General features: G+C 40.5%; 1 protein-coding gene across 1 annotated transcript; it reads left to right on the forward strand.

Moving 5' to 3' along the window:
* Positions 1-216: 216 nt before the first annotated feature.
* DNAJC8 (DnaJ heat shock protein family (Hsp40) member C8) lies at positions 217-27,893 on the forward strand. Its single transcript, XM_045545786.1, has 9 exons — positions 217-328; positions 3,464-3,565; positions 14,564-14,620; positions 18,737-18,803; positions 19,320-19,414; positions 20,990-21,061; positions 24,729-24,820; positions 25,723-25,798; positions 27,066-27,893. Exons 1-9 carry the CDS (start codon positions 251-253, stop codon positions 27,186-27,188), a joined length of 762 nt encoding a protein of 253 aa, XP_045401742.1. The 5' UTR covers positions 217-250; the 3' UTR covers positions 27,189-27,893.
* Positions 27,894-27,938: the final 45 nt, after the last annotated feature.

Genomic DNA, 27,938 nt, shown 5'->3' on the forward strand with positions numbered 1-27,938 from the left:
TAGAGGTTGTTGTTGCACAACATTGTGAATGTACTAAAGGCAACTAAATTGTTCACTTTAAAGTGGTTAATTACATGTTATGTGTACTTCATTTCAATAAAACAATCTGCCTAGGTTCAGTGTCTGTCTGGGTTGCGAACCCTTTAAGGGTAGCTCAGGAGGGGGCGGGGCTAGAGAGGTGGACTTCTACGCTAAGAAGCACGTGACGGAGCGCCTGCGCAGAAGGGTCACGTGGTGGCTGGCCGGGGAAATGGCGGCTTCAGGAGAAAGCGGGACTTCGGGCGGCGGAGGCAGCACCGAGGATGCATTTATGACCTTTTACAGTGAGGTGAACACAGAGTGAGGAATAGTGGCACTGGGCGATCCCGATTGGGCCTACTTTCCCAGTGGGGGAAGGCAGTAGCGAAGGCCTGGGCCGTTGAGCGCCTCCTCCCGTCCGGCCTTCGGTGTGGCTGGGGTCTGTGGGGGAGTTCGTGTCTTCCTCGCTGATAACTGCTGGGAGAGCTCCTGGGCAACCGAAGAGGGGCAGGTGTCCGACGAATGGAGGGAGGCGGCGAGTGTGGCCAATGAAGTGCCTGGGTGCGGGAGGAGTGCCGCAAGTCCGCAGAGTCTGGGGCTGGGATAGGCTGGGCACTTCCTGGGGGTGACTTGGCCGTTTTGGCCCCCAAAACGTTCTCTTTTCATAGTCCTCTGCAATGGGTTGTGTTAGTGGTTATTTCTGCCATTCACGAATGGCAGGCACTGTGCATCATGCCAAATAGGCATATTACGTTCGTTATACAGATGACGAACATAAGGTTTAGGGAGGTGAAATAGTTTGGGGTTTTGTTGTTGTGCGTTTTGCTTTTGCGACAGGGTCTCTGTCATTTAGGCTGGAGTGCAGTGGCGCGATCATAGCTCACTGCAGCCTCCAACTCCTGGGCTCAAACAATCCTTTTGCCTCAGCCTCCCGAGTAGCTAGGACTACAGGCTTTTGCCACCACACCTGGCTAATTGTTTGGGGTCTTAAAACTGCTAACAGCGTGCTGTTGTGTTAGAACAGGGGTAAGCTTTGTCTCAGCCTCCTTTACTGTCGCATCTCCAGCGCCTAGCATATAGTGGCTGCTCAGTAAATATTTTTTGAGTGAATGATTGAATAAATGAAAAAGCATGCCATTTGGAGTCAGAGAATCTTGGACTGAATTCTTGCAAGGCAGTTAACCTGACTGGGGTTGAATTCTTTCAAGATGATAGTTTTGCAGATCTTCAATTTCTATGTCTACAAAACGAGAGCGTTAATAATAAAACAAGAGTTTTCGTGAGGACTAAAGGAGTTAATGTATAAGGAAGGGTTTCATAAAAGATAAAGCAGAAGCATCTGCTTCAGCCGAGTTAAACAAGGCTGAAGATGGGACCTCTTTAGATTGGCATGAATTTGAGGAATGGAATTGCTCCCCAACAGGCTACTCAGAGTTAAGGCCCTTGTGACGTTCGTCTTTTATCTCTTGTATTTGTAACAGTAGTATTGTACCTTATATTTGTTACATAGTAGTTTCACCAAAGTATTACATTTAAAAATAGGAATTAGCACATCCTTTATAGTCTATCCTTTTGAAATGCCTAATTTACTTGAAAGTATTGATGCTCTGGTACCAGTTTTATTGGCTTCTGATGACTACTCAGCAATTATAGTGGAACTTGTTTCATTTACCATCTTTTAGTTTTAAAAACAAATAACAATCTTAGTTTGAATTGGGTGGGAGAAAGTATCTAAGGAAGGACCTTCAGTCATCATTTCTTTTTTTTGGAAACAGAGTTTCACTCTGTTGCCCTGAGTAGAGTGCCATGGCATCAGCCTAGCTCACAGCAACCTCAAACTCCTGGGCTCAAGCAATCCTCCTGCCTCAGCCTCCCAAGTAGCTGAGAGTACAGGCGCTCAACACCACGTCTGGCTGATTTTTCTATTTTTAGTAGAGATGGGGTCTCGCCCTTGCTCAGGCTGGTCTCAAACTCTTGAGCTCAAGCCATCCTCCTGCCTTGGCCTCCCAGAGTGCTAGGATTACAGGCATGAGCCACTGCGCCCGGCCTTCAGTCATCATTTAACCAATGCTTAATGAGCACATGACATATACTAGTGTGCTGTTTAGGTACTGGGGATATGGCAGTAAACAACAGAGGAAAAACTCCTGTCTTCATAGAGCTTGCATTCTATAGAGGAGGATAAACTGTAAACAAATGCGTATAATGTAGTGTCAAGTAGTGGATAAGTGTTAAGAGAAAAAATAAGTTTAGGAAAGAGGATAGAGAGTAGAGGGGAGTGGTCATGCCATTTTAGAAAGTGAAGAGGGAAGGCCTGTTGCGATGGCTCATGCCTGTAATCCTAGCACTGTGGGAGGCCGAGGCCGAGGCTGGCGGATCTTTTGAGCTCAGGAGTTCAAGACCAGCCTGAGCAAGAGGAAGACCCTGTTTTTGCTAAAAATAGAAAGAAATTAGCTAAACAACTAAAAATATATAGAAAAAATTAGCTGGGCATTGGTGGCACATGCCTGTAGTCCCAGCTACTTGGGAGGCTGAGACAGTAGGATTGCTTGAGCCTAGGAGTTTAAGGTTGCTGTGAGCTAGGCTGACACCACGGCACTCTAGCCCAGGCAACAGAGTGAAACTCTGTCTCAAAGAAAGTGAAGAGGGAAGATGCTGGAAAGGAATAACGTTTTATGTTAACGAAATTCTTTACAACCTTGTTTTGGCCATAGGAATAAAGATGGTATATAGCATACCAGAGATTCATTTCAACTAGCATTCCAACTCTGACAGTGACACCAAGGATGTTTTCCTAAGACTGCCTGGTATTTGTTTTCCTTGGCATTGTCTCCAGGTCAGGGATTTTTCTAATTCTATTAGAGTTAGGTAGGTGGAGTTATTTGATTATCATAGTTATCACTATGATACTGCTCATAGTTTACATTTCAGTATGCATGTGTTTTCCCTTTCTTAAAATAAAAACTTGGAAATGAAGTAACTACACACAAGTACATACATCTTCCATCATTAAAGTGGAAGCTCTTTGAAGGCTGTGACTTATTTATCTTTGAATCTTCTTGATGCCTGCTCTGGAGTCAAACTGTTGGGGTTAAAATTCTGACTTACAAGTTGCATAATTGGGAACAAGAGTTAATCTCTCTAAGCCTCAGTTTTCTTATCTGTGAAATGGGGATAATAGTATTGTGATGGGGATATAGTGTTGTTGAGGTTAATAAATACATGTAAAATTTTTATGTTATTTTTTTTTAAGTTTTTATATTATTAAAATTCAACAAATGGTAGCTGCCGTAATCATTCTTCCAAGTGTTTAGTGAAATATCTTGCACATGGTGGAAACACAAATAAATGTTTGTTGAATATGTCGGTGAGTATTGTGTTAATATAGACAATTCAGTTTATTATTGAGCTTTATTAATGAAGTTTTTAATTTTCATAATTTTAGGTCAAACAAATAGAGAAGAGAGACTCGGTTCTAACATCCAAAAATCAGATTGAAAGATTGACCCGTCCTGGTTCCTCTTACTTCAATTTGAACCCATTTGAGGTGAGCTGATTGATGTTGCTATGGCCTGTGTGATGGAGGAGCTTTGCATAGCTGCAGGCATACTTACATTGGAACATATACTTAATTTGTATGATAGGTAGGATTAAGAAAATGTTTCAGATTTTGGAGTTTTGAATTAGGGATACTTAACCTGTATATAGGTTGTCTTTGAACTTGGGTTGTTTAACACATTAACTGTCATGTGAGTTGTATTTAACTCATGCTAGTTTTGAGCCTAGGGCCTCTGGAAGCATATATAACTTACATGTCTTTTTACCTTGGGGCCTGAGTGAGCTATTTTTCAAGTTGCATTTAACTCATGCACAGAAAACAATAAACAAAAAAAATTTTCAGTAAATTAGAAATGATCATTTTGTTTTCGAAGTTTTTATTCTATTTTTGTAATAAAACACCATGGCCCCAAGGAAAAAATTTTTTTTCTAGTGTGGCAGTTAATAATATGTTAATTGAGCAGAGAGATAGCATGTGAAGGAAAATGAGATGGTCTCTTTTTTTTTTGACCATCTCAGACTCTTGCATGAAAATTGAGATGGTCTTTGCCCTGTCAAATATTCTCTGTCATCTTTTAGCAACCCAAATATATGAGGATTTAATTTCAGAAGTGAAGGGGTAGCTAGTCCTGATAAATGTAGGATCCTTGATTTAAACTACTCGTTAAAACTTTTTTGTTTCACTACAATAAAAAAAATGGGAAAACCCAACAACAAAACAAAGGTCACAAGATTTTAGACAAATAGACTTTTTGCATTTTCTTAATTTCGTAACTTTAAATTTTTCCTGATTATATGTAAATCATATTTCTTATAAAAATTTGAAATATAGAGAAAGTAAGAATACATAATTATGTATAATTCCACCTAAGAGAAATAGCCACACCTAACTTTTTATACTCGAAACTGTTTTATTTGAAAACAAAGAGTGGCCATGGGAGGCCCAAGTGGGAGAATCACCTGGGGCCAGGAGTTCAAGGTCAGCCTGGGCAACATAGTAAGACCCTGTCTGTACAAAAATATTTTAAAAAATAAAAACTGGGAAGACAGCTATTACTATATTGCCTCTCCTTACTAGAAAAAGACCAGTCTGCTTTCTTTTGTAGAAAAATCTGATTCATTTAGGTGTCTTTTTTTTTTTGAGACAGAGTCTCACTCTATTGCCTAGGCTAGAGTGCCATGGTGTCAGCCTAGCTCACAGCAACCTCAAACTCCTGGGATCAAGCAATCCTACTGCCTCAGCCTCCCGAGTAGCTGGGACTACAGGCATGTGCCACCATGCCCAGCTAATATTTTCTATATATATTTTTAGTTGTCCAGCTAATTTCTTTCTATTCTTTTAGTAGAGATGGGGTCTCACTCTTGCTCAGGCTGGTCTCGAACTCCTGAGCTCAAACGATCTGGCAGCCTCTGCCTCCCAGAGTGCTAGGATTACAGGCATGAGCCACCATGCCTAGGCTCTCACTTAGGTGTCTTAATAGTTATTACGTGAAAAACAGAAGTCACTAATTTCCTAAATTACTAGAAACACCCAGAAGATCCTGTATCTACCAAAAAAAATTAGCCGTTCGTCTCTAAAACATAAATAAATAGAAAGAAGGAGCATTATATACTCAATGCTTTTTTTTTAGAGACAAGAGTCTCGCTTTGTTGCCCTGAATAGAGTGCCATAGCATCAGCCTAGCTCACAGCAACCTCAAACTCCTGGGTTCAAGTGATCCTCCTGCCTCAGCCTCCCGAGTGCTGGGACTACAGGCGTGTGTCACCACGCCTAGCTCATTTTTTCTATTTTTAGCAGAGACGAGGTCTCCCTATTGCTCAGGCTGGTCTTGAACTCCTGGCCTCAAGCAGTCCACCTACCTCAGCCTCCCAGAGTGCTAGGATTACAGGCGTGAGCCACTGCGCCTGGCCTGTTTCTGTTTTTTACAGAGTAATTTTTCAAGAATTTTTTTTGTCTTGAAATAATCTTAGATTTAGAGAAAAGTTTCAAGTACAGTATGAAGATTTTTCCTTGAGCTATTTAAGAATAAATTGTTATTATAATACCCCGTTACCTTGAAATACTTTAGTGTGTTTTTCCTACAAACGTGGTTACTAAACCACAATATAACTATCAAAATCAGGAAGTGAACATTGATAACATTGTTACTGTATAATCCTGATACCCCATTCAAATTTTGCTAATTGTCCAAATAATGTCTTTTTTTTTTTTTAAGACAGGATCTCACTATGTTGCCCAGGCTGGTTTCAAATTCCTGTTCTCAAGTGATCCTCCTGCCTCAGCCTCCTTAGTAGCTGGAACTGTAGGGGTGCACCAAAATGATCAGCCCAATAATATCTTTTATAGTGAAAGGAGCCATTCCAGAATCTCCTGTTACATTTAGTTGTTATGTTTCTTTAGTCTTCTTCAGTCTGGAATGGTTCCTCAGTCTTCCTTGACTTTCATGACCTTGACATTTCTGAGCATTACAGATGAGTTATTTTGTAGAATGTGTCTCAGTTTGAGTTTGTCTGATGTTTCCTCATACTAGGTTCAGTTTATGCCACATTGGCAGGAATACCACAAAAGTCATGTTGCATTTTTCTCTTTGCCACCTATAGTGTGGTAGTTGCTTTTGATTTATCCCATTACTAATGATGTTAACTAGATCACTTAATTAAAGAGGTGTCTTCCAGGTTTCTTTTTTTTTTTTTTTTTTTGAGACAGAGTCTCGCTTTGTTGCCCGGGCTAGAGTGAGTGCCATGGCGTCAGCCTAGCTCACAGCAACCTCAAACTCCCAGGCTTAAGCGATCCTACTGCCTCAGCCTCCCGAGTAGCTGGGACTACAGGCATGCACCACCATGCCCGGCTAACTTTTTTTCTATATATATTTTAGTTGGCCAGATAATTTCTTTCTATTTTTAGTAGAGACGGGGTCTCGCTCCTGCTGGTCTCGAACTCCTGACCTCGAGCGATCCACCCGCCTCGGCCTCCCAGAGTGCTAGGATTACAGGTGTGAGCCACCGCGCCCGGCCTTCCAGGTTTCTTCATGAAGCTACTTTTTACCCCCTTTGTAATTAATAGGTATTTTATGGGGAGGTTCTTTGAAACTATGTAAATATCTTTGTCCTTATTAAAGTTTCAGTTCATTTATTTGTCAGTATGGACTTGAAGTTTCCTATTTTATTCAGTGGGTTATAATTTGATAATATTTATTTTGATGATTAAATTGTCCCAAGTTTGGCCAGTAGATTACTTCAGTCTAGTTCCTGTATCTTTTTCATATGTCTTCATGATTCTTTGAAGACTAGGCACTCTTGTGCTTTTCCTGACCGAGCTTGGAATTAACCATTTCACTGATCCCTGGTTCCTTTTAGAAATCACAATTTGGGTGGACTCATTGCTATTAGGATGTCACTATTCCCAGACCCTGTTGGAAGATGGAGCTAAGGAGTATGGGTATATGTGTGTGTATACACATGTTTACATCCAATTTCAGTCCAACACCACAGGATTTATTCTAGTTTTCTTTCTATGTTCATAGTTCCCTTCTCTAATAGTGAGAAACCTGGCTCCCACTATCTTGAATACCTACATTTACTTAATTCATCGCCCTGTATGCACCTAATCTCCTATTGCCACTCCTTCCCTCATATGAATGCCCTCCTTGCCCCACTTTACTCTGACACCAGCACCAGGCTGCCTCACTATGCAAAAACCCTTCTCACCACACCTGGGCTCTAAACTCCCTTGCCAGGCCATGCTTCCATGTGGGTATGTTCCTCAGCCTTCTTTGGCTCCGTCTGTCCTCCACTCCCTGGGGGCTCTTTTTACCGCTCTTGGTCTTCAGTATCCCACACTGATCCTCCCTGCTGAGAAGGTGGCTTCCCTACTCTGCTCTGGCTTTGACATCCTCTGTCAGGCTACCTTTTTCCACAAACACCTCATCTTACTTGGGCTCTGACTCCAGTCCCCTGTGTGGAGGTCCTCTTCGCTCTGCTTAGGTTCCAACTCCCTGTGCCAGGCCATAACTTCCACACAAATGCTCTTTCTACCCTGCTTGGGCTCTGAAACCTTGCATTGGGCTGCCTTCCTGTATTGGACACCCTCCTACATGGGCACTCACCTCACCATACTCAGGCTTCCACATCCTGTGGTTGGCTGCCCCTTTGTGAGAATTTCTTTGCTTGGGTTCCTGTACCCTATGCCAGGCCACCTTACCTTGGGGACACCTTCCTTACCCTGCTTGGTCTCAAACACCTCATGTTGGTCTGTACTTCTACAGAGATGCCTTCCTTGACCCTCTTGGGCTCTGATACCCTGTACCAGGCTACCCTCCCATGTTGACATCCTCATCCTGCTGAGGCTCTGATGTCTTATGACAGGCTGCCTGTCTATGGGAATGCCCTCTTCAGCCTACTTTGTACTCCATGTCAGGCTCTCCTTCTATGTGAATGCCCTTTTCACCCCATTTGGGCTCCAGCACCCTGTGACTAGTCAGTCACCAGTCCCTGTGTGGTCACCCTCTTCTTTATCCCCAGTGGACTCTGACACTGCTCTGAGCCATATGACTCTCACCTAGGGTGGATGTCTACTTTGCCTGGCCCCATTAATGGATGTGGATTACATTGCTCAGGAAGGGAAGGGCGAGAGGAAAAGCTTGAAGTAGAGTGCTTTTTTTTTTTTTTTTAATTTTAAATTGTGTCAAAATATATACAAAATTTAATATCTTAACCATCTTTAAGTATATAGTTCAGTGGTTTTAAATATACTCATAATGTTGTGCAGCCATTACTAACATCCATATCCATAACTCTTTTCATTTTGTAAAACTGAAACTCTATACCCATTAAACAATAACTCCCCATTCCTCCGTCCCCCCTAGCCCCTGGTAACTGCCATTCTGCTTTCTGCCTCTATGATTTTTGACTAAGTACCTCATCTAAGAGGAATCATATAATATTTGTCTTTTTGTGAATGGCCTATTTCATTTAGTACAAGGTCCTTAAGGTTCATCCATGTTGTAGCATATTTCAGAATTTCCTTCCTTTATAAGGCTGAATGATATTCTGGATATACCACGTTTTACTTATCCAGTCATTTGTTTTGATGGACACTTGAGTTGTACTGTGTTTTAGCTATTGTGAGTAGGATGCTATGAACATGGTTGTACAAATATTCAGTACTTTTGATATGATTTTGGGGAGAGCAGAGGAGAAGATGATTTGTAGAAGAGGTGATAAAGAATATGATGGTATGGGCCGGGCGTGGTGGCTCACGCCTGTAATCCTAGCACTCTGGGAGGCTGAGGCGGGTGGATCGTTTGAGCTCAGGAGTTCAAGACCAGCCTGAGCAAGAGCGAGACCCTGTCTCTACTAAAAATAGAAAGAAATTATCTGGCCAACTAAAAATATATATAGAAAAAATTAGCTGCGCATGGGTGGCGCATGCCTGTAGTCCCAGCTACTCGGGAGGCTGAGGCAGTAGGATTGCTTAAGCCCAGGAGTTTGAGGTTGCTGTGAGCTAGGCTGACGCCGCGGCACTCACTCTAGCTCGGGCAACAGAGCAAGACTGTCTCAAAAAGAAAAAAAGAATATGATGGTATGCTTTTTCTATTTAGCTATAGTTTTAAATTGGGCATAGTACCGTGAAAAGGAGTCACGTGACCATATAACTTATTTGGTTGTTAAAGTAATTATTGTTTCCTGATTGATGAGTGGTAACAGATTGTTGGGGATCAGTATGAAGGCCAGAATTTTAGTACCCTACTAGTTAATGTGGTTCTGGGAGTGGAACTCAGTGCACCATAGTGCCTATCCTGACTATAGGAAGTGTGTTTGAATGTTTGACAATACGGTGAGGTTGCACACTTTGGAAGGTATGAAGTTGTATTTGAGTGGGCAGGACTTCATGACTGTCCTTTAGAACTTTTGTCTTTTTTGCTTCATATAAATGTACCAGCCACTTTAAATGTGTGGGTATCATTGTCTTCTTACAAAGTTGCTTTTTGACTGTAAGTCAGAATTAGGTGTTCTAGTGATTTAGGAAATTAGTGACTTCTGTTTTTCCTGTAACAACTATAAAGACACCTAAGTGAATCAGATTTTTCTATAAAAGCAAGCAGACTGGCCTTTTTCTAGTAAGGAGAGGCAATATAGTAATAGCTGTCCTCCCAGCTATCAATTTTTATTTTTAAAAATTTTTTTGTAGAGACAGGGTTTTGCTATATTGCCCAGGCTGCCCTTGAACTCCAGGCCTCAAGCGAACCTCCCACTTGGGCCTCCCAAAGTACTTGGATTACAGGCATGAGCCACCGTGCCTGGCCAACTAGCTATCAATTAAATTTGAAGTTTTCCCATATACTACTTTATTGAGCAACAGTTAGAAAAAGGAGAAATTAGATTGGGAGTCTGAGGGGTCTTATTGCAGGAATTCTTACCCAGGGAGCATTTTATGCAGAGAGAGAGAGAGAGAGAGAGAGAGAGGAGAGAGAGAGAGAGAGAGAGAGAGAGACAGAGAGAGGAGAGAGAGAGAGAGAGAGACAGAGAGAGGAGAGAGAGAGAGAGAGAGAGAGAGAGAGAGAGAGAGAGAGAGTGTGTGTGTGTGTGTGTGTGTGTGTGTGTGTGTGTGTGTGTTTCTTTCTTGCCATCTCTGCAGCTCCCTATTTGGACACATTTCTGTTAGCCTTAATGCAAGCATCTTTCTTATGAATTCTACATTTATTCTTTGGTTAAGGGCCCTACCCCACTTCCTTCCTTAAGTTTAGATGAACTTGTGCCCCAGTTTAATTCTGCCTTGCTCATCTTCCTCCTTTTGATTTAATTTGTAAGACCCCAGCAGGCAGCACCACAGACTTTTTCTGTTTATCTTGTTCAGCACCTTAGAAAGAAAGGCATTTATCTCACAGGACTCTGGAACTTGCACCATATTAATAGGTGAGAGAGTTCAGGCGCTGCTTAAGACTTGATTCCTATTACAAGCAGAAGATCCCAAAGGAGACTACTGTTATAGTTTATTTGAGTTCAGGAACTTATCTGAATGCCACAGTTAAGCATTTTTGTTTCTGTGTGATGATTAATTAGCTCTTTGAGATCCAAGACTGTGGATCTCTCATTACTGTATCCCCAAAGCTTGAGACACAGAAGTTCAGAAAAACTTTCCAAGAATCTGAATAGATCTATGTGCTTTCTTAGAGCCATATTGGTAATGTGGCATCTATCATGTGTGTCAGAATTACTAAGTACTGTCCCTTGTCTACTGGACCTTAAATTCCATGAGAACAGTACTGCTGTGGTTTGAGTGCATTCCCCAAAGTTCATATGTTGGAAACTTAATCCCAGTGCAACAGTGTTGGGAGTGGGGCCTAATAAGAGGTGATTAGTTCATGAGGGCTCTGCCCTCATGAATGGATTAATGTCATTATCTCTGGGTGGGTTAGTTATTTCAAGAGTGGGCTTGTTATAAAAGCGAGTTTGGCCTCCTCTTGCTTGCTCTCACTCTTTTGTCCTTCCACCATCCACCTGGACAAGAAGGCCCTCACCTGATGTGGGCCCCTTAGCCTTGGGCTTCCCAGTCTCCAGAACTGTAAGAAATAAATTTCTTTTCTTTATAAACTACCTAGTCTGTAGTATTGTTATAGCAACACAAAACAGAGTAAGACCAGTAGTGAGCAAAGTATCTAGCAATCCTAGGTGCTCCAAAAGTTTGTACTGAATGTAAAAGCTGGCTTCAAAGAGGATTGAGCCACAGGCATAAGCCCATTGTCTTCACTGTGTTTTGTGGCCACATATGGCACCTCCAACTCTTGAAGGCAGAAGAGGAGTTGGATTAGCTTTGAAGGTACTCAATGAATATTTGTTGCCATTTATTGGTATGCATCTGATATAACTCTTGGAAAAATAACTTTTGAGGTGTGTATGTGCGTGTGTTTATGTATATATACCCCCTTCCTTTTTGCCAAACTATGTGAAAACTGTAGACATTGTGACACTTTATGCCTAAATATTTAGCATAAATCTCCTCAAAACAAGAACACTCTTTAATGTAACCACAACACCGTTACCACACATAGGAAAAACAACACTAATTAAATAACATCATACAGCATACTGTCCACACTCACATGGCCCTAATTGTCCCCAAAATCTCCTTTATAGCTATTGTATTTTTTAAAACTTGTGAACCATGATAGTAACCATTTTACTATCTATATGTGTCCCATAACATCATATTGTAAATCTCAAATATATGTAATAACATTTATTTATTTATTTATTTTTGAGGCAGAGTCTCATTCTCTTGCCTGGGCTAGAGTGCCATGGCGTCTGCCTAGCTCACAGCAACCTCAAACTCCTGGGCTCAAGTGATCCTTCTGCCTCAGCCTCCTGAGTAGCTGGGACTACAGGCATGCGCCACCATGCCCGGCTAAATTTTTCAATATATTTTTAGTTGTCCCCCTAATTTCTTTCTATTTTTAGTAGAGACAGGGTCTTGCTCTTGCTCAGGCTGGCCTCGAACTCCTGAGCTCTAACAATCCACCTACCTCGGGCTCCCAGAGTGCTAGGATTACAGGCGTGGGTCACCACGTCCGACCATAACGTTTATTTTTTAAAAAAGGGACCAATCAAGTTTTATGAATTATATTTGCCATGATTAGTTTTAAGTTATAACTTTCTTAGAGGCTTTTCAGTGAAGTTGGGAGGATTTCCATCCTTTCTCATTCATTTTGGACACCTTCCGGGGTTTGTTGGACTTTGGTTTGCCCCAATAAGTTCCTTTTTTTCGGAATGAATAGTTCTTCTCTTAGTATTTTTGTATGTACAGTTACTGGACCTCATCTGTAAATCTTATATAACTTTGCTCTTCCTATTGAGTGATTCCCAATTCCTTTCTCCTTGGGAAGGTATGGGTGGGTGACGCACTGACTCTTGAAAATTTTCACTTTAAAGTGGTGGTTCTTCCTTCTTCCTCACTCCAGTTATATGCCAGGTATTTGAGAATGTGTATGTTCCTATCATAACCTTCAAAAGTCTATTGAATGCAGCGATTATTCTGCTTCATTGCCTACCAGTGAAGGTATAGGTGGGCTGTTTGAATGTTTTGAAAGCTTGTTATAAATCTTGACATTACTTATTGCCAGGTTTTTCTTTTTTTTTTTTTTTTTTTTTGAGACAGAGTCTCACTTTGTTGCCCGGGCTAGAGTGAGTGCCGTGGCATCAGCCTAGCTCACAGCAACCTCAGACTCCTGGGCTTAAGCGATCCTACTGCCTCAGCCTCCCGAGTAGCTGGGACTACAGGCATGAGCCACCATGCCCGGCTAATTTTTTTGTATATATATATATTTTTAGTTGTCCAGATAATTTCTTTCTATTTTTAGTAGAGACGGGGGTCTCACTCTTGCTCAGGCTGGTCTCGAACTCCTGACCTCGAGCGATCCACCCGCCTCGGCCTCCCAGAGCTAGGATTACAGGCGTGAGCCACCGCGCCCGGCCTGCCAGGTTTTTCTAAGGCCCTGTAAGCATCCAACTAAACGTGACAGATTAGTTTTCAGTTTTCATTTCTCTGATATGATATTTTTCATTTCAAAACTTATTTAATTTTTTTCTCTTTTCGCCCTTTATTAACCATTCCAAAGTTTTCCTAACTTTGAAATGCAGTAATTTCTAACCTTTGTCCTCATTTTTTACCAATGCTTCTCAAACCTTAATGTGATACACATCACCTGGGGATCTTGTTAAAATGTTGATTCTGATTCAGTCAGAATGAAATGGGGCCTGCTCTTCTGCATTTCTCTTTCTTTTTTCCTGAGACAGGGTCTGGCTCTGTCACCCAGGCAGGAATGCAGTGTAGCTTCCTGCAGCCTCAAACTCTTGGGCTCCAGTGATCCTTCTGTCTCAGCCTCCCGAGTAGCTAGGACTATAGGTGTGTGCCACCATGCCTGGCTAATTTAAAAAAATTTTCTGTAGAGACAGGGTCTCACTGTGTTGCTCAGGCTGATTTTGAACTCCTGGCCTCAAGTGTTCATCCTGCCTCAGCCTCCAAAAGTGCTGGGATTACAGGCATGAGCCACCAAGCCCAGTCTCTTCTGTTTCTAACATATCCTTCTTGCCCTCTGCCCTTTCAATATCTTTTTCTGGCTAATGCCACATAAACAATAGTTGCTATATTGAATCCATGGACTGCACTATGGAATCAACTACTTACTTGTGTATCTTATAACATTCCCTTGTTAAAAGAAGCACTAAAATTGTAATTTAAAAAATATGTTTCCCCTACTTATTTATCTTTGCATTTCTGGTAGTACATAGCAGTGTGTTCAGCAGGTAGTAGTTACTATGTAAATGTTTGAATGAATAAACATTTGTGGCGATGGAGTCAGAATCTTTGGTGAGGAATGTCAACAGCAAGATACCCAAGGTTGGAGAAGAGTGATTAAATTTATTTATTTCAAGCAGTGTTGCTCAAAAAATACAGATGTTCTTGCCATTTGGCCCCACCCGCATTCCACTGGGTTGGAATCAGACTTTCCTGGAGTGGGTCCTAGGCATTGCGGTCACAGGTGATTCTGATGTTCACTCTGGGTTGAGAACCACTGGGCCATGTAAATTATAAAGTGGCCATTTCTGGATTGAGATGTAAATCAGGTAGCTGGCAGAATTTTCTCTCTGTTGAGTTGCTATGCTTTCTCTACATTTGCAAAGATAAGGGAGGTAGGGTGGGACTTTTCTTAATGAATGGAGGAGAAATGCAGAATTTTATCATGGTGTCTCTAGGTATAAAATAAGTTATTATTTTTCCAGTGGAAAGAAAATAAACATCATGTTAATTGAGAACTCTAAGACAATATAGCTGTTATTCTGTTACTGATCGATTGTTCACATTTCTGTGCACTTTTTATAACTGTGTGCCAACCAGTGTTCTATTGATTGTAATATATATAATTATTGGGCACCTCTTAAATGTAAATTCTTTTAAACTCCTTTACAGTTTTGGTTTTGGTTCTTCCAGGTTCTTCAGATAGATCCTGAAGTCACAGATGAAGAAATAAAAAAGAGATTTCGACAGGTACAGTACTATTAAATATTTACCTCTATTAGATGGAGTTTGAACCTTTTGAAAAGTGTGTGAAGCACATAATTCTCTTAGCACTTGCTGTTTTGACTTGTTAGATATTTTTGGGCCAAAATCTAACCTTTTTTTTTTTTTTTTTTTAACTTAGGGCTATGTAACTGTTCTTTGAAAAAACTCATAGTAACATAAAATCTGAAATAATTTAATGACTATAGCTTGACTGAATAGAATGAATTTTATATCCAAATAGAATCTCTCCAGCCCCTTAGTTGAGAGAGATAAGTTCAAGCTAGAATAGTAGAGCTTATATGGAGTCATACTTACCAAATCTCCTGGCTTCCAGGAGAGAACATGTCAAATGATTCATAACACTTTTTAAAGACCCCACTCCTCAATAATTTTATCTTTTGCCAACTTCAGTGAATACCTAAGAGATACCTGGGTTAATATAAAGAGTGCTTTTTTTTTTTTTGGCTTAAAACAGCACAAATTTAGTACCTCCTTATTTTTGTGGGCCAAGAGGCACAGGTTAGGTAGGTTTATTGCTCAGGATATCACGAGGCTGACATCAAGGTGTTAGCTGGACCTTTATCCTAGACAAGGGGGCTCAAGGTATTCTTCCAAGCTCATTCGTGTTGCTGGCAGAATTCAGTTCCTTGCAGTTTAATTACTAAGGTGTCCGTTTTCTCATTGGCTATTGGCATGGGGTCACTCTCAGTTTCTAGAGGCTACCCCAGGCCCTTGCTACATGGCCCCTTCGTCTGACAACATGGAAGTTTACCAAAGAGTGCTTTTTGAAAGTTCTCCAGGAAAGATGATCTACAACCTCTGATTCTTACCCATTCTTAGGTTGAATAACTTGAGCTACAAAGTTTTATAATAACCTTTTAAAAAATCCTTCCAGTTTTGACAGCTAAGTAACCCCTTAGACTTTTTCTTTTTTTTTGAGACAGAGTCTTACTCTGTCACCTAGGCTAGAGTACAGTGGTGTCATCATAGCTCACTGCAACCTCAAATTCTTGGGCTCCAGTGATTCTCCTGCCTATGGGCACACACCATCACGCCTCGCTAATTTTTCTATTTTTTTGTAGAGGCCAGGTCTTCCTCTTGCTCAGACTGGTCTCCAACTCCTGATGTCAGGGAATCCTCCCACCTAGGCCTCCCAAAGTGCTATGATACAGGTGTGAGCCACCACACCGACAGCCTTTTTTTTCTGAGTTGATCAATCACACTCCTTGTAATCTGTCTTTGCAAATCAGATTTTCTATATATTTCGTGTCTTTTTTTTAAAACTTTCCTTAACTTCTTTGTATCTTATATGTACTTCATATTTTAATAGGGTCTGAATGTAATGCTGAATGTAATTCTCAGCTTCTGCATGACATTCTTGTTAATATCCAGTATTGTGGTTAGTTTTCTAATACAGTAATTTCGCCCATATTGCTGACTCATAGTCATCTTCTGATTTGCTGTGAAGCCAAGATGTTTTTTATCTTGTCTGCGCAGTCATTTCCCATTATATAACTTTATAGTTTTTTTTCCCTTCCTGAGTTCTCCTCTGCACTTATATTTAGCTTTTTTCTTTTTTCTAAAATTTCAAGTTTCCTAATATAATGCATTAGCAGTCTTTCCTAATTTAATAAGCATTCAAGTCCATAGTCAAAACAACTTTTGGCCAGGAATTGTGGCTCATGCCTGTAATCCCAGCACTTTGGGAGTTTGAGGTGGGAGGGTCCCTTGAGGCCAGGAGTTTGAGACCAGCCTAGGCAATATAGTGAGACCCCATCTCTCCAAAAAAAACAGCAAAAAAACAAAACCAATGACTTTTTATGTAGCTACAGAAAGAACTCAGTTAAGAGTTCTTAATGAGTCATTAATAGGGCCTAATAGTTAAGAGAATGGGAGTTGGAGCTATATGAGTTTAGTTCAAATCTTGACTGTACCACTTACAAGTATTGTGAGCTTTCAACCTTTCTGTGCCTGCTAACCTGTTTGTAAAGTGTACATAATAATGTTGCCTACCCCATTAGGTTGTTATAAGGATTTAAATGAGGTATTGTACATAAAGCACTTAGAATAAGTCTTGGCACATAGTATGTCCTCATTATATGCTATTAATGTGTGTTAAACTGTATGCTAATTGCTTACATTATTTCATTTCATCCTTACAACAACCTAGTTAGATATAGGTACCTAGTATTGTCCCATTTACAGAACAGGAAACTGAGACAAGAGATAGGGTGAGTTGCTCCAGGTCTCAGCTAGTAAGTGATTGAAGTTAATATTAAAACCTAGGATTATGGTTCCAGTAATGCTGAATTTAGCATTAGATTCCGATTTGTTGTCATCCCGCAACACAATTCCCTCTGTTCCAACTAGTTGGTTTCTGTCTGTCAGTGACAGTATGTCGGTAGTTTTAACCATGATGTCTGAAAGAATCACCTGTGGAGGTTTTTTTTTTTTTACTTTTCTATGATAAAATATTTATATTTAAAATAAAGGCCAAGTGCAGTGGCTCTTGCCTGTAATCCTAGTACTCTGGGAGGCCAAGGTGGCAGGATTGCTTGAGCTTAGGAGTTCAAGACCAGCCTGAGATCCCATCTCTACTAAAAGTAGAAATATTAGTCTCTGCTAAAAATAGAAAAAATTAGCTGAGTATTGTGGTGTGCACCTATATTCCCAGCTACTTGGGAGGCTGAGGCAGGAGGATTGCTTGAGCCCAGGAATTTGAGGTTGCTGTGAGCTACAGTGACCCTATTGTGCTTTACCCAGGACAACAGAGTGAGACTCTGTCTAAAAAAAAAAAAAAAAAGACCAGTGAATATCCATACACTTACTGTATATGTGCAGCAGTTTACTTCATTAACTATACATTTTTGGGTGAATCATTGTAAAGTAAATTGCAGACACCATGATGCTTTATCCCCAGATACTTCAGCATGTATCCACCCCCCCCAAAATGAAAAAAGATATTTTCTTTCATAACTACTTACCACACCTAAGAAATTAATCCTAGTTCCTTACCATCTTCTGACACCCAGTCTAGTAGATGTTTACAAAGTACAGAAGCCAGAGACTGATTAAGAAGGTCTCAGGGTAGAAAAATAGACCTCTCTGTTTTTGAAAAGCTTCACAGGGTTGGAGCATAGCCAGAATTGAGAAACACTGCTTTATGTTAGAAGTTCTTTCAGGAAGGAGATGATGTCTCATACCTGCTTTATCTCCTTTAGTGTTCAATACAGGTTAAGTATCTCTTGTCCAAAATGCTTGGGACTAGAAGTATCAGATTTCAGATTTTTTTCAGATTTTAGAATATTTACAGAATTTATACTGGTTGGACATTCCTAATCTGAAAATTTGAAATGCTCCAGTGGGCATTTCCTTAGAGCATCATGTTAGCACTCAGAAAGTTGAGATTTTGGATTTTGGATTTTTGGATTAGGAATTCTCAACCTGTATAAGGAACATAATAGGAAATTTTTTTTTTTTTTTTTTTTTTTTGAGACAGATCTTGCTCTGTCACCTGGGTTAGACTGTACTGGTATCATCATAGCTCATTGCAACCTCAAACTCCTGGGCTCAAGTGATCCTCCTGCCTCAGTCTCCTGAGTAGCTGGGACTATAGACATGCTCCACCTCTGGCTAAATTTCTAAATTTTTTGTAGAGACAGGGTCTTACTATGTTGTTTAGGCTGGTCTCGAACTCCTGGCTCAAGGGATCTTCCCACCTTGGCCTCCCAAAGTGCTAGGATTACAGGTGTGAGCCGCCGTACCCGGCCCATAATAGGAACTTGATACTTTTCAAACTCTCTCCTCCCCCAAATTATTACATCTTCATAATGCTAGGCTTCTGTTTATTCTAAACTTTGTGATTAAAACCTGAGATATTTCCCAGGTGTGCATTTACCTTTTGATGCTTGAATTTTGTTAAAGACCAGTATTTTGTGGCATTTTATGAGATTTATTAACTTTAAATTTTTTAAAACATGCTTCTTCCTAAGAGTCTTTTTTTGCCCTAGTACCTTAGAGCTTGTGGTTGTAAAGAGACTGCAGGCCAAGAGTTACTAAATGTTTCTCTTATTGACAAATCTAACTTTTTGCTTATTGCAGTTATCCATATTGGTGCATCCTGACAAAAATCAAGATGATGCTGACAGAGCACAAAAGGCATTTGAAGGTATTTGTAAATTTACCTGCTTCTGAGTATTATATTGTCAATGATAGGGACTAACTGTTCCTTTTCCTAGATCAAGAAAGAATGTTATAGTTTTTGTTTTCTGTTCACCAAGAAGCTGTGGTTTTCAGTAGAACAGTTGTCATTCTAAAGCAGAATGTTGCTGTTTAAGAAGTAGACCTTAATTTTGCTATGTTAAAAATTCTATGTGCCAACAAAGACTCTTATTGCATAGGATCATTTTTTCTTTGAACATAAAGAATATTGGAAATATTTTATCAATGAATTAAATCTAGATGTGTATTTAGCCTTGAGTGTGTACTTAATTTTTTCCAAGGCTCACAAGGAAAGTTATTGCTATAGCTGTATGTTTTTTTTTAAATTAGTTTAACAACAGTAAATAATTTAACAAAATAGGGAATGCTTTTAGACGGCACAAGTCCATTTACACTGCCTCAGTATAGTTCAGACTTTCAGAGGGTGTTTGCAGAAACAGTTAATTTCAATGTTTTGCATTAGCTGTGGACAAAGCTTACAAGTTGCTACTGGATCAGGAGCAAAAGAAGAGGGCCCTGGATGTAATTCAGGCAGGAAAAGAATACGTGGAACACACTGTAAGTATTTATAGTGCTGCTGTGTTTACAGGAAGTATCAGCAAGCCTTGGGCACCTTGTAGGAGGGCAAATGTCAACATGGTAATGCCTACTGGCATAACTTGTGGCAACTTAAAAAACGTGATCTCTACCACTTTGCTGTGGTGGTCATGAATAATGTGTGCCTAAAGCTATAATTCACCCCTAAGAGAAGTGCTCAGGATGAGGAATGGCTAGGAGGACACTGCTCCTACCGCCTTCTCTGCCAGTGCTGTGTTGTGTTCTTGCCCTCTTGTCACATGTTGCCATGTTACCACATTCTGAGAGTGGAAAAGTGGAGCAGCCATGATAACTCTTGATATTTGATTTTTATTCTTGTCCCTGTAAAGAGTTTGGAACAAAGGCTTGATAAAGGTTAGCTAGGGGATATGAGTAAATTTTTTTAAAAATAGGAGGTGGTATATGTTCATATTAATAACAGGGTTGGGAAGGACTCAATTGAAAGAAATTCAGCTGGCCTTTTTTTTTTTTTTTTTGCTCTTGGAAGCATTACATATATCTCCTAATGATGAGAAATGTTAAGAAAGGTCTTTGTTTTAATTTTTTACTTGCTTGGGCAAGAATCTCGAGGCCATTTATAAGAGCTGTTTTAGTTGGCAGTGAATGTGGATAAAACTTCTCATTTGAAGAGTGTTGTAATCTGAAACAGGACTTTATAACCAATAGTAATAATGTGTCCAGTGTAGGTTAGGAAAATGAGTAAAAAGAGGAGACAGAGGGCTATAACCATGCCCTGCTGGTCCTGTGTTGGAAATGGCATTGCAGGCCCAATCCTGATAGAAATGAGAAAAGAAAAGAAAAAATGCCTGACATTTCATCTTAAATCATTATAGCCACCCTCTCTCTGTCTTTTGCCTGTGAGGAAGTCATTCTTAGGCTTCCTGACCACAAGGTGGCTGTAGGGCCTTTCAGAGCTTAGAAGGTGCTTGGCTTTTTGCTAGTATAATAGACTGGTTATTTAACGGAGTAGTGTCCCATTCTTGTATAAATGGTTATATTTAAAATTTTTTGGCCAAAGCGATAAAAATATCTGTTAATAGGATGTGAAAATTACTGGTTTAAGTTTCACAGTGAAAATGAACAAGAATTCAGTGTAGAAATGCAAGAAAAACACTTCATAGATGGAATACCACAAATTCGGTGGCTTCTCCTAAAACTTAACAAGGTCTGTATTTTTTGCCATAAGCAGGTAACCACAAGCTAAGAAAAATAAGTGGGTAACCTGTTCAATTCATCAAAGGTTCTTTGGATTTGGCTAGGATCCGATGAGTTGGGGACAACACTCTGCTGGTCCATTTTATCCTTCCTAGTAGATTAGATTTTAGATGAAGTTAGAGAAAGGACCTGTCTGTGGTTCCTAGTTTTCCTTGATTGCATTGCTGTTTTGAAAGGGGAAGGGGAGAGGCTCTTCTTTTTTTTTAATACAAACTTTTTGTTATACCTGTACCTAGGGGAAAGTACACATGTATGTGTACAGCTCACTGGATAGTCTCAAACTATGGGTGCTCATCTTTTGATGAAAAAAATTCTTTTTAGGTGAAAGAGCGAAAAAAACAATTAAAAAAGGAAGGAAAACCTACAATTGTAGAGGAGGATGATCCTGAGTTGGTGAGTTAAATATGGGAAAAGCTACCTTATCTTGTGTGATTGGGATTACCAATTGGTGGGTTCTAAAGAGAGGGAAGCCAGAAGAATGATGAATATGTGCTATAAACATTTCATTTTAACTTAAAGTGTGTAAATGTATATTCATTCACCCTTCTTCTTTTTAATTCACCCTTTTTTTGATGTAGGGCTATGGTCTTTTCTTTGAGTGAACCTCTGCTGATTGGAATTCACAGTTGACTATTTGATAAGCCACACGCACAAAGTATTATCTATAGTTTCTACCTTTAGTTTCTTTTGAAGTGTATTGAAAACTTAGGTACTTCTGAAGCAAACCAAGAGCAAAATTCTAGATATTTATGATTCCTTTTTCAGTCTTTTCCAGATGTCTCTCCTGTACCTAATTCAACAGTAGTTCATTTTAGGGACTCATGTTTATTGAATCTTTCAAAGAAACAAGCATTTATTCTTACAACCACATTCATCAATTTCTATGGTTTTTAAAGCACAACTACAATAGTGATTGCAACTGACATACCCAACTTTGGGAACTGACTCTTGGTAAAGAGACAGCTGTCTGCTAATCATAAGTGCTCATGCCCCACATAAATTTTTTTTTTTTTTTGAGACAGAGTCTTGCTCTGTCATCTGGGCCATGGTGTCAGCCTAGCTCACAGCAACCTCAAACTCCTGGGCTAAAGTGATTCTCCTGCCTCAACCTCCCAAGTAGCTGGGACTACAGGTGCATGCCACCACGCTTGGGTCATTTTTCTATTTTTAGTAGAGATGGGGTCTCGCTCTTGCTCAGGCTGGTCTTGAAGTCCTGACCTCAAGTGATCTTCCTGCCTTGGCCTCCCAGAGTGCTAGCCCAGGTAATGTTTTACAGAGGAAATGGAGAGCATTGGTTAATCCAGTGAGTTATTTAGTAGAGAATGGTTAAGAGAGATTTTACTTAAATATTGGATTGCCTCACTTGTCTGAAAAATTTAAAGTCATCTTAAATCTTATTGTGTACTTACCTTGTTTTTTAAAGATTTATAGAGGAGAGGCTGTCTTGATAGGGAAATTCCTTACAACTTCTTGCTTCAGTGATTTTAGTAACAGAAAATGGTTGCGTCTTCTATGTAGTAATAATGCTTGAGAATGATTAGGTCATTTTTTCTGCTAGCTGCCTAGTTTGGGTTTATTCTGTTCCAGTATTTTATTATTTTCTTTTCAGTCCTATTTTCCCTTTCCTTTAATTGGCCTGTTCAGTCTTTTCTGAAGACTTAAAAATCCTCCTTGGTCGTCCTTAGTTAAGAACCTTAACTCTTTTCAGTTTTTTTCCCCCTGATTATAAAAGAACATATGCTAATGATAGAAAATTTGATAAAAGGAGAAACATATAAAAAATTAAGAATCACCAGTATCTGTCCACCCAGGAGAGTTTGGAACTTTTAAAGATATTGAAATATCCATTACATACTCCTTCACCCCTTTAATGTTTGTCCTTACTAGGGACTGAGGGTTGTTAGCATTGCTTTCACTGAGCAGCACCTGGTGGATAACAGTATTAAAAAGAAGTCAGAGGCGGGGCGAGGTGGCTCACACCTGTAATCCTGGCACTCTGGGAGGCCAAGGTGGGTGGATTGCTCAAGGTCAGGAGTTTGAGACCAGCCTGAGCAAGAGCGAGACCCCATCTCTACTAAAAATAGAAAGAAATTATCTGGCCAACTAAAAATATATATAGAAAAAATTAGCTGGGCATGGTGGTGCATGCCTGTAGTCCCAGCTACTCAGGAGGCTGAGGCAGGAATATCGCTTGAGCCCAGGAGTTTGAGGTTGCTGTGAGCTAGGCTGATGCCACGGCACTCACTCTAGCCCAGGCAACAAAGTGAGACTGTCTCAAAAAAAAAAAAAAAAAAAAAAAGGTCACACAAGTTGGGGGCTCCTTTATTTTCCTTTTTGCTCTACTGTCTGATTTTAGAATATAGGTCCTATCAAATCTGCATGATGGATTATTTTTTGTACTTGTGTGTATATTTAAAATACTTCATATCTGGGGAAAAAAGTTTTTAAGGTAGAATAAGAACATAACCTCTGTTCTTAAGAACTCTTTTTTTTTTTTTTTTTAACCCTTCAAGGAGGACCTAGGGAAAGGAACTCTTGAAAGTAGAGAATTAAAAGCTGGTCATGAGGGGACTGTGATTTTATTAACTTTGTGTGACAGGGGCTTGGTGACTTACCTTTACTTATTTTTCTGTAATTATAAATTCTTACAGTAGCCTCTGTTCCTACCTTTGCAAGACTATTACATAATACAATTTTTTAAAAGGCTTTTTACCTTTCTTTTTACCTAATGCTGTATTATCTATCTGTTTCTGTCACTGCATTAGAATACAAGTTCAGGCCGGGCGTGGTGGCTCATGCCTGTAATCCTAGCACTTGGGAGGCTGAGGCGGGTGGATAGTTTGAGCTCAGGAGTTCGAGACCAGCCTGAGCAAGAGCGAGACCCTGTCTCTACTAAAAATATAGAAAGAAATTAGATGGACAACTAAAAATATATAGAAAAAATTAGCCGGGCATGGTGGTGCATGCCTGTAGTCCCAGCCACTTGGGAGGCTGAGGCAGGGGGATCACCTGAGCCCAGGAGTTTGAGGTTGCTGTGAGCTAGGCTGACACCACGGCACTCTAGCCTGGGCAACAGAGTGAGACTCTGTCTCAAAAAAAAAAAAAAAAAGAAGAAAAGAAAAGAATGTAAGTTCAGCTGCATGCAAGTGAGACCTAAAATGATGGTGGTTTGAAGAAGAGACAGATTTCCTCTTCTATATAATAACCTTTGGGAAGTTGGCCAGTACTATAGCAGCTCTGCACCATGTGTCATCCAAGTACTTGGTCTACTCCTTTCTATGGCTCTGCCAACAAGAATGTTGCCTCCATCCTCATAGTCCAGGATGTCTCATTACCTCACCCATGTGCCAAACAGCAGAATAGAGGAAAGGAGGAAGAAAGAATAAGCTTGCTCCTTCTAAAAACATTCCAGAAGTTGTATACATAACTTTTCCCTATATCCCATTGACTCAAGCTTAAGTTATGTGGCCACATCTAGCTACAGAGGAGCCTGGGAAATACAGGCTTTTATATTGGTGGCTTTATACCTGGAGACACGTGGTTGTAATGGAGGAGTAACCAGTAGCTCTGCCACCGTCAATAGACCCCTGAGACTGGTCTGCTTGATAGCAGCTTTGTATCCCTAGTACCTAGCTCAGTGCCTGGCACAGAGTAGATAATTATAAAATATTTGTGAAAAGAAAAAATGCCCCCCCCCCGTACTCAGGACATTTTTTTTTTTCTTTAGTTTCATATTTTTGGAAATTGTGTGGAGGAAAGTACCCTCCACAGTCTCACATGGCAGTGATAGTGGGTAGAATTTTTTTTCTTATTGATGATTTTTACTAGAGCCAGGTTCCTGTGTATGTATCATCTACATGGTAAAATGGAAAGATCTCATAGGTGGATATGTTATTTTTCTCCCAAGAGAGGCAGCAGCATCAAGTGGTTCTCTCTGAAGAGTCTTTTTTCCTTGCTGGGTTCTAATCTGCTTTGTCTTCGGCTCCAGCTGAAAGTACTAGATTCAAGTTGCTGGTAAAATATTTACTTTTATTTATTTTTTTCTTAATTTTTTTTATAGTTTAAACAAGCAGTATATAAACAGACCATGAAACTCTTTGCTGAGCTGGAAATTAAAAGGAAAGAGAAAGAAGCCAAAGAGATGCATGAAAGGTACATATCAGTATATTCATTTAAACTGTATCTAAATACTCAGATTAACTAACATTGGCCTTTGGGGATTTTTCTAAAGAAGGAATTATGTAGTATATCACTTAAGAGACTGTTAATAATATAGTTATCTGAAACAGTTGAGCTTTTGAATCACGAGGGTAAGAAGTTTTCTCTTTGACTTTTGGGAAATATTGAATAGGCCTGTCCTTAGGGAGTTTATTTATAAGCAAGAGTACTGTGTATTTTCTTCCTGACTTCTGGAGTGAAAGAGGCAGAGTTCTTGAGGCCATTGTTACTGAGGCCAAAACCTTTTGTGGGACTAGTCGCTGTGGCTTTGGTAAGTATGTAGTATGTAATGACTAAAACACGTTTATTGTTCTAAAGTATGGCTTGAACATCAGAAATATTGGTGTTAGTTTGGTTTACATATTTTGTATTGTTGATTGGTATTTAGCAATAACTAGATTTTGTAGTTGAGGTTGTTGTGTAAAATGTCTCCTTGTCTGGCATAGGGTTTTGTCCAGAGATCGTCTTAAGAACTTCTGCTGTTATAGTGGTCATTCTGTTGAAATAAAGGGGCCTGTATTCTCCACATAGCTTTATCACCGACTGAGCCCAAAACATTAGATTACTGTTGACTAGGCTTTGGTTACCTTATTTATCTATCTCTGTAATAGAGATATTTATGTCTTTCCCCGCATCTCTGCCCACAGTCTCATCTGCACGTTTTAAAAACAGACATTCACAAAGGGCTTTGAGCCCTTTCCAGACAGCCGTATTTATAGACTTTTAGGGAATTGATTTACTATGTATGTGTGCTTCTGTGGGGAGATGCCTTAACTTGTATGGTTAACACAGTCTATAAGCAGTCTATAAATACTATGGTCTGGTTTTCCTCCTAGGAAACGACAAAGAGAAGAAGAGATTGAAGCTCAAGAAAAAGCCAAACGAGAAAGAGAGTGGCAGAAAAACTTTGAGGTAAATTTCCAAGGTGGCCAGGGATTCTTTTTCCAGAATAAGGAAACTTGGTTCCTGTGGCATTCGGAGGACTGAGTGGGGCAGGCACTCAGAGGGAAATGGGCTGTGTGGGGGAGAGTGGGAGCTGTGGAAAATGAATCTATTCCTGGCTCAGCCTCCTAGAAGCTTCTGCAGCCGTGGTAAGTGCAGTGAGGATCCCCGGGAGGATTTTGAGAGATTGTGGTAGGAATAGCTGCCAAGTGGGCTCAAGAAAAATGGATTGCAGTTAGCCAGGCGTAGTGGCACACACCTGTTCCCAGCTACTTGGGAGGCTTAGGCTGAAAAATCGCTTGAGCCAAGAAGTTCGAGGCTGCAGTGAGCTATGATTGTGCCACTGCACTCTAGCCTGGGTGACAGAGTGAGACCCCCTCTTTAAAAAAAAAAATAAAAGAAAAAGAAAAGTGGATTACATATTTAATTTAGGGGGCGAATGTAGGAGTAGGACCCTACTTAAAAGTCTGTTCATAGCAACCGGGGTTCTTTTGACCCCAGTGTCCTGCCAGCAGAGAGACTTACAGCTTTTGAACTTGATTTTTCTTTGAGATCTTGGTTACATCCTTCAGATGCTTGGCCAATTTCTGGACTATAGTAACATTTGGTCTTCTGTAGGATTTAGGACTCAGGGTAGGGGTTGGCTAACCAGAGATTATGACTTTGTTTCTGTCCCACTGCATGTATGAAAAGAGAGAATATGAGGAGGCCCCTTTAATGAGGTGGAGATCCTAGTGGCCCTCTGAAGCACAACTGGCTGGGCATTATACTGGTTTTGGATCAGCCATCCAAGTTTTGGGGGGCTGCAAAAAGGTATAGTGGAAAGAGTGCCTGTACTGCTGGCTTGCTGTATGGCTTTGAGAAAATGGTGTAACTTCTCTCAGCCTCAGTGTCATCATTTGTGAAATGCTGGTGGCTGTATACGCCATAGTCAGCTCTTTGTGAAAATTAGAAATAACGTGCTAAGCGTCTAGCCCAGAGGTCCACAACAAATGGGGCCTTGTTGATGTGATGAGTGTTATTCCTTTTGTCCTCCTCTTCCAACCTGCAGCACATCCTGCTTTCTAGGGGTGCTGTGACACTTGCCTAGGCCTTTGGGAGTGGGAGAAAAGCCCTGCTCTCTTCTACTCTTGGATTATTCCAGAGGGCTGGCCTGGGCTGGACTACAGGAGGGTTGGTGGATCCAGTCCTTCCCCTTGCTAACTGGTCTCCTCACCTCACACTTCTTTGTGCTTAGGAAAGTCGAGATGGTCGTGTGGACAGCTGGCGAAACTTCCAAGCAAATACAAAGGGGAAGAAAGAGAAGAAAAATCGGACCTTCCTGAGACCACCGAAAGTAAAAATGGAGCAGCGTGAGTGACCACCTAGGGTCACAGCCACAGAACCTTCCCCCAGCTGTCTCCCTTCCTGCTTTGAAGGACTCATTCTTTCCTCCCACTTCCACCCCAACATAGAGTAGTGTTTGCTTTTTAGCCCATTTTGTTTTCAATACAATTTAATATTGATCAGAGTAATTCTTTTGTACATTGAAATGAGGGGCTTGGTTAACAAAAGACCTTCCCCTAACCCCTGCCCCTAGAACAAACAGATTGGAAGGTGCCACCATTGGTGCTGCCTTCTCTTCCCACAGCCAGTAACTTAATGTTTTGTACTTCACTGAATTGTGATGGTTAGAAACTTCGTGTATAGTTTGTGGAAATCATCCAATTAAACATATTACTTAAAATGGTGTTGCCGTGACTTCAGAGACAAGCCTGAGCCACCTTAGGGAGCCCCTTCAATTCAGTTGCTTGGTTCTGGGTGTGCCGTTCTTGAAAGCACCAGATCAGGCAGGGAAGGCAGCGTGGGCACCCAGAGCAGTCACTTGATGCCCTGGTGCCCTGTGGTGTTTGGCATGTGCCCTCCCATCTGACTGACCAATCAGTGTGTCATGAGGCCTCACGCCACCTAAACCTGTCCACTTTCCAAAGAACTAGCCATCCTCCCTTCAATACCATAGTGTCCTTGTCTGTCTGCATTCATTAGTGGTAATGTTCTTTATGTATAATAAATTTTTATACCCAAACCATTGATGTTCTCTCCCTCAGGTATTATTCCAAGGGTGGGTCGC

This window comes from Lemur catta, chromosome 3, assembly GCF_020740605.2.
Source record: "Lemur catta isolate mLemCat1 chromosome 3, mLemCat1.pri, whole genome shotgun sequence".
Taxonomy (NCBI): Eukaryota; Metazoa; Chordata; class Mammalia; order Primates; family Lemuridae; genus Lemur; species Lemur catta.

Excerpts from the sequence above, each read along its gene's own strand:
- DNAJC8 (XM_045545786.1), top strand. The coding sequence starts at position 251 with ATGGCGGCTTCAGGAGAAAGCGGGACTTCGGGCGGCGGAGGCAGCACC. Across the intron at positions 329-3,463 it reads TTATGACCTTTTACAGTGAG|GTCAAACAAATAGAGAAGAG; the intron begins GTGAACACAGAG and ends TCATAATTTTAG. Across the intron at positions 21,062-24,728 it reads AGGAGGATGATCCTGAGTTG|TTTAAACAAGCAGTATATAA; the intron begins GTGAGTTAAATA and ends TTTTTTTTATAG.